We start from the raw sequence: 13,025 nt of genomic DNA, 5'->3' as shown, positions 1-13,025 counted from the left end.
TATTTATATTTATTATAATATGTAAATTTTAATGTCAAAAATATTCATTCAAATAAACTTCACCATCGTGATTTAAATTAATTAATGACATCTTACATGTACACTTGAATGCAATTTGTACACGACTAACATGGTTATAGATGTGTATTGTCGTGTCTCGTGGATCACCGTGTTTCGATAAAGTGTGATTATTATTACAAAATGTAAAAACCAATTAGTTATATATATTGACATAAAATGTACCTATTGCCAAAACGATAAAATCGATAAGATTCGATATTATGATACGATACCATTAGTTATATTATGAACATAAAATATCAATGGTTTTATAACTTATAAATATATATATATATATACTCGTATATATATAAATATTTTTTTTTGACATCCATTTGTCTCCACGTCCAAACGGCCACGTCAAAGTGGCTACGTCCATTTGTCCCTATCGTGATATGACACATACGTGTACTAACAGTTTCGTATAAATGTATTATACCTCGTGAAATCCAAATATTATTTCATTGAATTATTATATGAAAAAACAATCACCCATAAATTTATTTTTATTTTGTTTTATGATAATAATTGTAATTTATTAATTTACTGACTCGTGAAAAACAATTAGAAATATACCCAATAAATTCAAATAAAACTCCACCTGAACTTGTACTATTAATAATGTGCATCTAGTTTTTTTTTTTTGACAGTTTCTATTGTTCTTGGTTTTTCATTTGTAGTGCACTAAATAATAAATAATATTTTAAACGTATTGTAATTCAAATTACAATAGTAATATAAACCATTTTAATTTTAGGTTGTTTGTTTCAAAATTGTATTGCCAATCATTATTGTTAATCATTTAGAATTCTATTTTTTGCTATTTATTTTTGTAAAGTTTTTTTATTTTTTTTTTTAAATAAACGTTATTATTTTCAAATAAATGAATACACTTAAAAAAGTATATAGTAATTATATACAGACGTAGTATAAAATATTATTGACAGTATAGAGTTTAAAGGAGATACTATGGCATATTCATTGCCTTGTACCTAAAATAAATACACTTGATAAAGATGCCAATTAAGAATAGTATTTTATTTAATATTGAATATAATGAATATAAAAAACTTGTTTAAAATGTATTTAAGAATTTATAAACGTATTTGTAGTAAACTAATCTAAAGGAGTAAACGTTAAAAACCATATTTATAGAATGTAATATTTTTTGAAATCCCTTTATCCCTTGCCATGTAAATGTCATAGTAATAATTTTTGAACATAATTATTGAACTACGACGTTTAGATTATACTACAAACTATTATTCGTTCTAATCTTTATTGAGGACAATACATTTAAAAAATAATTTCTTTTTTTCACATAAAGTTTAATTAATCAATGCTAATAATAATTACGGCAATTACTTTACTCATTAATCAAAATAACCCGTACCTTTATTACATTTTGATTAGTTGGCAAATTGTTTGGAGAGAAAATTGTCGAAACTGTTATTATTTTTTTTTTTTGGCTTTCATTTTCATTTCGTTTATCATAATATCTCAAATTTGTTTGCTGTATCGCTACGTAATAATGGGTATACTGTATGCATAGGGAATCTCGATATATGATTTTTTTCCTCTCTCCCTCGGGGTTGATTTCCATTATCTGATCTCTAAATTTGGCGTATACGTGCGCTGAATAAATGAGAAGAGAGAGACGAAGAGTGAAAACGTATAAAAAATATCCGTACCCGTTCAAATTGACTCGTCGTTTTCATTTCAGCAGACGGACGAATACAGAAAACTTCATCAGTTTGCGTTAGTATCCAAAACATCGTCATTGTAGAGTTCAATATATTCATCGTTCTCCTCATGAAATATTTCATACGCGTGCCCGTACTGCACACACATAGTCACAAATGAGGGAAGATGATTTGGGTAATTACGTCCCTCAAAAATATCAATAACGTTTACATTCGTTGAATTCAGTATTTCACTGAAAATATAATTAAGGGGTAAATGAAAAACTAAAAGAGTAAAGTTAAAAATAGTTTTTTTTTTTTTTTTTATAGAAATGCTATGATACTAGTACGTACAGTTTAATTTTTATAAAAGTTATTTATTTTTAAAGCAATACACTTCAATTGTTATCTAGTCATGCATATATTTAATAAAATATTTACCGATTTTATTCTATTATTATAACTTGTTTCTTTTTAATATTTTCTTTGATATATACATATTATATTATCACCGGTGTGAGACCGTCAAACTACACAGAACTAAAGAGGTTAACTGGAAAAAGAGAAGAGCGAAATAATACGTTTTTGTAAAAATTTGATGTACATTTTAATACTGAACTTCATTGTGATATCGGGAAAAAGTTTAATATTAATAACCGAGCATGGTCTGGAATGATTTTTTAGGCGTGCATTTCACTGCTGCGAACACTTGATGAATTAGCCAGCGTTTCAGACCCCTCAAATATCAAACGATATTCACGCCAACGCGCACAGCAATAAATATCAATACATTGGCTTATGGGGGGAAAGATATTTCATGCGTGGTCAATAGGGCATTATTATTGTACTATTATTGTAGTATTACGGTCGCCAACGCGGCTGCACGGAATCATATAATATATTGCGTATGTACACATATACGTGCACGGTCGAAATCAAAATTATTTCAAATACGGCCTGCTAACGAGGGTAAAGTTTACAAGTTGACTAATGCGTTAACTTGGGTGGTGACTCCGGTGCGTCGCTAAAGGTCGATTTATGACTTCATGTAAGTCCAAAAAGTCCTCTCGCTTCCATTCAAAGAAATCACTTCCCCAGCGGAAAGTTCGCGGCGACCCCATTCTAGTGTGCACGTTCACGGCGTGTATATGTGTGCGCACAAGTTTCCTTCTTTCTTGGCATTAGCATGCATAAGAAACAATCTCGCCTGGAGTATATACGTATAAAGTACTTCAATATTTTTTTTTCCTTCTCGAAACCACAAGAACGGATTTACACGTTAACTGCGTCATGAACAGAAGTGGTACCTGCTATACCAAAAAAAAAAAAAAATATATATATATAAGGCCTAAAAAAGTTTTTTGTTTTCATTCTAAGATTGTACTTGTTTTAGAACTATAAAATGAGAGGCTATAACGTTTCTGACAATGTCGCCGTCGTATTCTTTAAGTATACTGTCGATAAAATATTTTAAGGAAAATCAATATCTATTGAAAAATCATCAATAATTGATTGAATATCAATATATAAACACTTTTTTTTTTCTTGCTGTATTATGTCGAACAAAAGCAAAATAAAAGAATAAAACACACGTTTTATTAACTTCAAGGTAAATCTACTGTTGTTTTTACTTTTGTTGTTACAACGGATTTTAACAAGGTTTTCAATTTTAATCTAAATCGAAAAATATCCCTAAAAAAACAAATAATTACAAAATATTATTTACGTTCATAATATATTGAGTAGGGCAGTATCACTGAAATACTATGCAATTTGTTAGTAATAGACAAAACTGTGTTTATATAAATACAATTCAATGAAATCACTATAATATTAAATCTATCAAATTCTTACACTACCTAGTTATAAACCTTAATTAATTTAAGAAAATTTTAATTTATTTATTAATTTCCTACAGTGATCAATTAATTTTTAACTTAACTTCTTTCCAGCAATCCTAGTAAAAGCTAATATATAGATAAAATATTTATTAATTGTATTATATAGTTGGATATATATATTGTTGAAACAGTAATAATCTACTATACATTTACATATTATGGGAAAAATTATTTAATTTTCAACTATGTGGAGTATTTATTAATTAAAATTTTAAAGTATTTAATTTTTATTATTACCTATAAATTATTTATTAGGTACCAATAAGTAAAATTTTATTATTTTTGATTTTGACTAAAACAGAGCCATGAATGTAGGTATTGGACTTACAATTTTTCCATATCTAAACGCAAAACGTTTATTTATAAATAATAAAATTACACAAAATATAAAAAAAGAACTACATAGAAAATTCGAAAAAAATTGAATATGGTTATAAGTTTGTAACATTGGTGCATTTCTGATTTTCTCAGTAGTTTTACTAAATACTTAAAAAAAGTTAAATTTGTATAAAATGCTAGTAAAATATTTTACTTCATTATTTTTATTTAAAGAATTAGGCGTTAAAGCTTTCCTTGTCTTGTGCAACGTCTTAAAATTCACAATACGGAAACATGTAGTCAAATAATTGTCAACATTCTGAATATTGCATAAGTAGGGTTCAGTGGCATGAGATTTTTATGTAATGCTATTAGCATATCATACATGTAAATTATGTCACGCATTATACAATTATTTCCAGATGTTGTTTTATTTGTTTTATTATTTTACAAAAATGTTTTATTTATTTATTATTTATATTATATATATATATATAAATAGAACCCAAAATGTATAACATTTTATCAATTGAGAACGGCTAGCCCAGCTTTGGTTAAAATTTGTTTTAATTTTTTGTAATTAACAGAAGAAGGTTTTTACGAAAAAAAATGTTGGAAAAGTGCTATTGTTTAATAAATTGTAGTTTAATTTAATAATTTTTGACCCGGTCGATAACTGTGCAATTGAAAATAAATTATTAAATGAAACTATCAAAAAAAAACTATAAAAAACTATTTAAAATCTATTAATTTTACTTTTGGTATTAAATGACAGGTATTGTATAAATATTAAACAATAAGATCCTGCAACAGGTGTCAAAACAAAAAAGAATGATATAAGGATTATTATGCATATCGGTTGATGTTAGATGCGATCAGGATAACGTTATTCTACGATGTCGTGAGATTTGTCAACAATTAATGGTCGACATGTATGTAAAGATAGAGAGGGAACGATTTCGATACTTGCGATTCAATCAAAATCATGTTTTTCACACGGACAATTACACGTGGCGTGCTCTTGAACCATCCAGTTTGTTTGTGTTGCCGTAAGATGGGATAACAACAAATATTGTACACTCTGTTGCATTAAGGGATTGATATTGTTTTCATTAATATTGTCATAATTAGCGATATATATATATATATATATATAAATAATTTTAAAGGATCAATTTTATTAAATTATCAAAAAAATAATTGTTTGATATTTTTCATTTTTTAGATTCCGTCACTGATCACAGCACTCCACATACCTCTTCTATTTATATATCAAATCCCTACACACTTATATTAAATTAGTTATTTTTTTCTAACAAAATATTCTCTAGAAATAATTTATATGACAAAACAACGTTTATCGGGCCAGCTAGTTATTTATAAATTTTATGATATTTAAACATAGTCTACGTAAAACCATCTAACTCAAAAGTGAAAAAAAGTGAACTTGAAAAATTTGAAAAAGTGAAAAACTGAAAACTTGAAAAAGTTCTTTAAAATAAATCTTAAACCCCTATATTCTAAAAATGAACTAGTGTAGTATATTCAGGAACTTATATCTACAAACAATACAAAATTCACTTTTATGTGGGTCCCTTCCCACGTCGGCATCTCTGGAAAAGAAAAAACAGAAAAAAATTGCAAATGAAGCCACACTTCCTCATAATGCCTTAAAACTAAACTTAACCATATCCTTAGAGTCACTCGACACCATTAATCTCAAAATTCTAGATACATGGTAGAAAAAATTGACCAACGTTCCCTCTCAAATAAATTAATTATTTTTCATAACTAAGGAACTTGTTCCATTATGCGAGAAAGGCAATCAAAACCTATCAATTTACCACATTATTATTGGATGCCAAAATACGGTGATGTACTGAAAATATTCAAACACTCAACATCCCTCTGACTTGCTTTCAATGAAGAAAACGCAGAAGAAATTTGCAAGTCTTTTCATTACACACACCTTTACTATAAATTGTAAATTGTAAACATCTGTTAATACTTATTTCTGTTCACGTTGTTATAAATGTAGGATAATGGGTGAAACACGATTGCGGACGCTTTACCTTTTTTGCAACCCGTTTGCGGACGATCATTATATAACAAAAGGTATTATTTATCATCCAAAAAATGACACGATTGCGGTCGAAATTTAATGAAACGTTGCCAAGTTGTGCGACGCAGTTTATTAATATAATAATATATAATATAAACATTTAAAGTTAAACATTTATATTTTTTCCCCCCTGTAATAACAACTATTTTTTTTTTTTTAAATATTGTATCATGTTTTGGTGATTTTTATAATCATTATAGCTCTGTATAGTCAGGTTGATTTTATCTAAATCTTTTTTTGCCACCGATTTTTCTCGACCTTTGTTTATGGATGAAATAGTTGTCTCAGTTTCGCCTTGAGTTTCTTTTAAACTTCTTCAATTTAATTTCTTCTAACTGCAGTATTTAACAAAAATGACTTGTAACTGCATACTAAACTTAATACGCTCAGGAATTCCACATTCTCACATTATCGAAGGTTTATTTATAAAATTGGCAACATGTGTCCGCAATAGTGTAATGTTTGGGGGTCTGCTGATAAACTATAATTTCGATTAAAAAGGTTGCCCCGATAAGAACCGTCCGCAGTCGTATATCACCGAGGCTAATAACCATAAGATGTTGAAGCCTTTATCTCAAATTAAAAAAAATAAATAAAAAAACTTGTTCTCTGAGATTAAAACGATTAAACGAATAAATCGATTTTTAACGAGATTATATCTTAAAACCTTTATGTCCGTGATATAATTAAAGAAATTAAGTCTAAAAAAAAAAAAAAACGTATTTCTTAACGCTCAAAATGTACATTTTAATTAATTAGCCGGCCACATTGAATGCTCGAATAGCCGGTTCGCATGTTTGTATCCAATACGAATCACACTCTCGTTAGATACAAAAATAGGTACAACACTTTCGTGCATTAAACACGAATATTGTTAGTTTACAGCCATCTGGATTTGACTATTGGATAGTAACATAATTATTTTCCGTGATCACAATCTAAATTATGTATGCGTGAATATACGATTTTGGTAAGTTATATGTTACATAATTATCTATTATGTAGCAATGGCGTATGGTCAATGAAGAAATCATTTTTCGGTTCAACAATATTATATCCATTATATTGTTTAGTGATCCGCGCTAACAATTGGTTTGATCATTTTTGTGTGATGTTTTGCATCTTATAAACCATTAATTTCATCAACGATCATCAATCTCGGTCGTATAAAATACTGTCAAGTCCAGATTACAGTTGAAAGGTATTATTTAATTTATTTCATTGTTTCTTAATTCAAATTATATATTATTTAAATTGTTTTAATGATAACTTCTACTAAGGCCTATAGTTATGCATGATGTTGTTTTAAAACTAGATATTTTACTGCACGTATGAAGTAATTTTATCAGACCAGTTGGTTTTACTCTAAGATTTGTTTAATTTATTTAATAATAAAATTTTGCCTCCAGAGACGTTTTATATTTATCCATTTACTGTTAACTGAAATTAAAGAGAATTTCATTTATAAATAATTATATTAAGGTTACCAAATGATATTTCTTTGTGAGACTATAATTATATAATTAAATTAATTATAAGTAACTAGTAATTATGTTTAAACCAACATTTTTACCCCTCAAATATCGGTCTTACCTACCTCCTAAATTTGTGACTAATAAATAGTAATTATATAATTTAACTATGGAGTCCCTGTAATATAATTTATGTTACTTATAAAAAAAATTTTATTTACAGAAATATTTGTTTTTTCATTTAACAACAACTATGGAAATTAGTTGTAAACCGGTTGTAAGTATTCAATGTTGTATAATTTAAAATATTTGTAAGTTCGATTTAATTAATAATAATATTAATCTTATATATGACAATTATTAAATTTCACTAAAAATGTGTATTTTATGTTTAAGTTAATAATTTCAATTTATTGTACTGTTGTTTATATTTTTCATTTGATTCATTTTATTGAATTAATTTTATTTTTAGAAAATATTTAGAATTATTATTTTAAACGTTTTTTACTTTAGGAAATATTTAATATGGTACAATCAATTGTCCATCGCATAAATATTAACAATTTTGATAAAATGGCAAAAACAATTATTTCCATACCGAAGAGAACAATTTATATATTCGAAAACATTGTGGATATAATTTATTTTCAGGTATGTAAATATTATCAATAATTATAATAGTTATAACATATTTTTGTTTTACTTATCTAGGCTTTAAATAGATCAAATTTCGCAGTTTTATACGCACAGTTATGCGCATACATGGTCAATGATGGTGCGTTTAACACACTTCACAATTCTAAGGCAACTTTTCAGAAAGTCTTAGCCCAAAAAAGCTTTGATGATTTTACGTCATACTATTCTCGTACTCCTCAAAAAGAAGTACACACATTAAAAGAAAAGTTTATGAACAGTAATATGGTAACTAGTTATATATATATATATATTGTTAATATAATAATAGTATTTTTGTAATTATACTAGATTTTATAATATAATCTATAATCATTAAAAGTATTAGTTTTAAATTAGTTTTAAGTCACTTCAAGCTTAAGAAGAATCTCAGTATTGATATTTGCATAGTTAATTTTTATTTATAAACTGATTTGTATCATTTTTAATCAAGACTTATTCATACATAATACTATTTACAAAATATATATTATATAATTAACAATAATAGCTAATAAGTAAACTGATTTGGATAGGATTACTCATCTAAACTACTCAAACTTAATCATTCTAATTTGCCTTTTACTAAAACCATATTATATTCAAATACATTTTCTATCAATTGATTACATGTGTTTTTTAATTTGATTATCAAATAGTATTAATATTTGATATATGTTATAGACACCATATAATTTCAAGAATAGATTGAATAATTTTCATTTCCAATATTATAATAGGTCTTTAACCCATTGCAAGTATGTTTTCAAGTAAAATTAATTAATTATTTGTATATCCTGTACGAAGTAATATTTTTATAGATTTATCGGTGAATTATTCAAACAAGGGGCTTTTACCGAAAAAAATATAATGGCGTTCATTAACGAATTAATGAAAGTAAAAGATGTTCTAAATATTCATTGTTTATGTATAATATTACAAATAGCAGGACCAAAACTATCAAAAGTAATAACCAAAATATTAAGGTATTAAGAAATTATAGAAAAAAATAATCTCTTATTTAATTTTTTTAGACTCATAATTTGGACAGTATAGTATATCGTATTTTATTATTTAAAATTAAAAATTCTGACCTCATAAAAATTTCACCAACTTTAAAGTCTTTGATATTCAAAATACAAAACTTGAATTTAAAAGGTTGGATAAATGAAGGTAATAATGTCAATTTTCAAATCATACTGTATAAATATTATTATTCATTAGAGAAAAAGTACTTTTAAATTACTATATTATGCATTTATTTTAAAGAATTGTTTTAAGATTTATTAATGTTTTTATAATATGTTACGTATAATTATAATTTTTTTTATTATAATATATTCAACAATTTAAATTTTAAAATTTCAAATTATGCCTTTTATATATGTTTAGCAATTATACAAAGTTGTAACATTATTTTCAAATTTTATATTAGAATGTAGCATAAAATTAGATTATTTTGTAATTTTGTATTAGTATAAACTTTTATGCAGCAATAAATAATTGCTTTTAAAATTTTTTTTAAAATTATGATAGGTTCGCAATAATGATCTCTCTTTAAGTTTTCATTACGAAGACATAAAGATCTTATTTTTATTGAATAAAATTAATAAATTATTTACAAAATATCATGTATTTTTTTTTTTTAATAAAACTGTTCAGAAGATATCATGTATCTTCTGAACAGTTTTATTATAATTTAATACGTTTTTTGATTGAATCTAAATAACATAATTTATGAACTATTTAAATCATTTTAATTTTTTATAATGGTTATAAATATATATTTTACAGAACCTGTTATGTTAATTGAGGGCAATGAGAAACATAGTTCATTTGAAAAATTGCCAGAGCAATTAAAAAAATCATATGAATTTAAATCATATACTGTAATGGCCCAGTGTATTATTGATGAATGTATTGTTGTTCTTAACAATTTTGACACGAAGAAAAGTATCAATGTATGTAGTAGATTAACTTATTTTATATTCAGTATTTTAAATACAAAAAATAATAAAATAATAAGAAGAATACATTTTGATTAAGATAATAATTTTATGAAAACAATTTTTTTTTTTTGTAGTTTATCTTTCTAGAAACATAGATCGATGGTTATAAAAAAATTTGATATCAATTTAAAAAACTTCTTTTTTTTTTTACTTGGGTACTCACTATTAGATTATTATTATAAAAAAAAAGAATAAATAACTATTAACATTTTTGTATTACTCATCAAACAAATATACTTAAGTTTCAAAGATATCGATTATTAGAAACTTGAAATTTCAAATGTAGCTCACTTGTATGAACATTTTGGCGACTTGATAATAGCAATGATTCAAATAATTAAATTACTTCTTTTAGATATCTATTTCATACTAATATTAAACATTTTTTTGACATAATTATCTATATTATTATATAACCATCACATTTTATAATATTATATATAATAATAGCAATAACTTTTTGACTCCACCATATGTTTATTTATTTAATAATATTTACAGGAAATTGTACATATGTTAAATAATGTTAACTCATGGATAAAATATGATCAAGTATCATTTATTGTTTCTATGATACATATAACACTAAAAGAAAATCAAAGTATTCGCCATAAGGCTGGTATACTTTTAGACAAACTTGTTATAGAAGGCTTGTTATTAAGTAATTCGGTTTTATCGGGGTGAATACAATAATATAAATTTTCTGTATTTTAAATTTTATTAATTATTATTTTATTTTTGTTTCATATTTTAGAATTGACAAAGTAATGGATGACTCAGAAATGGAGATAGAATTTCCAAGATTATCAGATTTAATATTCGACATCACTAATAGGCTTACATATCTTGATATGAATTCAGCTTAATATTGTTTAACTTGATTTATACTGTTTTTTTATATTCTATATTCTAATTTCTTTTTACTTTTTCTTTTTTTACTTTTTTAATTATTTTTCCAAATCGAATTTTTTGTCCAAGATTAATTTTTAAATTATTATACAATTTTTGTTGGTCTAAATGTGAAATACATTATTATTATTGTTAAATAATGCACGTCTTAATAATTACTGATCTTTAATTTTGCTTTTCTTAAATACTTTTAGCAAAATTATCAAAAAAAAATTCAAGTGTTACATATAATTAATAGATTTAATTATTTAATTTTTTTTTTTTTTACTGAGATTTCAGTCATAAATTATTGTATCTCACGAATTAACATGAGTATACATTATTAATTATACATTATTAACAAAAAATTAATTGTTAAAGCAAACACAATTGGATTTTTAAGTTTAATTCTAATATGAAATTGAGAATTTATTTGATTATAACTATATTATTAAATTAATTAGGTTAATAGAGCAGTAATGAGTAAAAAAATATTATAATATTCAAGTAATAACGAAAAAATCAATGTAGTGCAACAAAATAATCAAAATCAATATAGATTATACTTATTAACTTATCATTTTCAATTATTTCCATGATAAACAGCTACATGACAAAAATATTGTTTACATTTCCACGTTAGACAAGTTCCATCTTCTCAGGGCATGATGTATTTAAAAATGTATTTGAGTCGTCGGGACCGAATAAATTTTCCATATAAGACAAGTTTCCATATTAGACAGGTTTTACTGTAAATAGTTTAGAAAATTGATTTCTTAATTCATAACCAAACTAATGAAATAAATATTTAATTATATTATAGTATTAAAAAAAAACTTAAATTAATAGTGTCTCCTATAGTGTCCTGCCTACTCGTAATTGCATTTTATTTTTATGTATGTATTTAGTGATGTGTCGATGTAACATACGAATTCTGTCATATGTATATCATTTCATGTATTAAAAGTGTTAGTTTTACAAAACAAATTATTTTAAACCAATCGTAGCAATATATTTCAATATTTTTCTGTGCTTCTAAACATTATCTATAAGGTAATACATAATTATTGGAAAAGTTTTAATTTTATTTTTTAAAACTGATTAAAATCTTTAATACCTATGTATTGCAGTTCCAATTACATATATATTTGGTATTATTCATTATATTATAATTATAAAATATGCTTTTCTAATCTAATAAACTGTAAATATAATAATATATGTGATAACTACACACACACACACACACACATATGCATGTATTTACATTGCTGTGGGTTATGTTTCCGAAAACAAAATATAAATTAAATAATAATAATACGCCATTAAATGAAGAGTAAAACTTTAAGAAATATTTACATTTCTAATTACAGTCTGTATTTATGATTAAACATTTTCAAAAATACTTTTTGTAAAACATGAATAACAATAATAAAAACTATTCAGTTTTACATCACCATTTCTTTTCACATATATAAATATCACATAATATAATGATATACTACATATATCAAATATCATATATAAACATCACGTCAATCGTTTAAATAAGTTAATGTACCAGATTAACTAGCGGAGATGAATACTAAAATTATAGAATAGCAACGAGTAACTCTCAGCGTTAAAATAATCTGCGCAATGTAATTGAAATTCTTTTGGATATCATTCCATAATTCTAATAACAATGTATTATAAATTTTTCATTATTTTTATGGATGATCATTTTTTTTTACCTCTTGGTCAATCTTTATTTTATTTTAATTTTAATATCTCGTAAAAACGTATCGTGCTTCTGACTGTAAAAATTCAAAGGGTGTCCATTCTCTGTAAGCTCATCACTTATCGGCTTATCAACAAGAACACTATTGGCGTTATATTCAGTGATAATGATAGCCGTTGTC

General features: G+C 24.9%; 2 protein-coding genes across 3 annotated transcripts in view; one reads left to right on the top strand and one right to left on the bottom strand.

Moving 5' to 3' along the window:
- The window catches only part of LOC112686081 (LHFPL tetraspan subfamily member 1 protein-like), a 327,428-nt gene that overhangs the window by 48,866 nt on the left and 265,537 nt on the right, over positions 1–13,025 (bottom strand). The window lies entirely within an intron of this gene.
- On the top strand, positions 6,372–11,109 carry LOC112686079 (eukaryotic translation initiation factor 4 gamma 3-like). Its single transcript, XM_025558202.1, has 11 exons — positions 6,372–7,053; positions 7,157–7,284; positions 7,779–7,832; positions 8,069–8,206; positions 8,267–8,476; positions 8,912–8,985; positions 9,049–9,193; positions 9,262–9,400; positions 10,022–10,188; positions 10,738–10,916; positions 10,991–11,109. The coding sequence occupies exons 3-11, from the start codon at positions 7,809–7,811 to the stop codon at positions 11,100–11,102; spliced, it is 1,188 nt and encodes a 395-aa protein (XP_025413987.1). The 5' UTR covers positions 6,372–7,053; positions 7,157–7,284; positions 7,779–7,808; the 3' UTR covers positions 11,103–11,109.

This window comes from Sipha flava, unplaced genomic scaffold (assembly GCF_003268045.1).
Source record: "Sipha flava isolate LNK unplaced genomic scaffold, YSA_version1 2_pilon_pilon, whole genome shotgun sequence".
In the NCBI taxonomy this organism is placed as follows: domain Eukaryota; kingdom Metazoa; phylum Arthropoda; class Insecta; order Hemiptera; family Aphididae; genus Sipha; species Sipha flava.
The sequence above is the reverse complement of the archived record's forward strand: the minus strand, read 5'-3'. Positions and strand labels throughout refer to the sequence as shown.

Bases quoted from the DNA above. Each gene is read 5' to 3' on its own strand.
- LOC112686079 (XM_025558202.1), top strand. From the start codon at position 7,809: ATGGAAATTAGTTGTAAACCGGTT. The intron at 8,986-9,048 runs GTATGTTTTCAA...ATATTTTTATAG, and splicing joins AGGTCTTTAACCCATTGCAA to ATTTATCGGTGAATTATTCA. The intron at 9,401-10,021 runs GTAATAATGTCA...TATATTTTACAG, and splicing joins AAAAGGTTGGATAAATGAAG to AACCTGTTATGTTAATTGAG.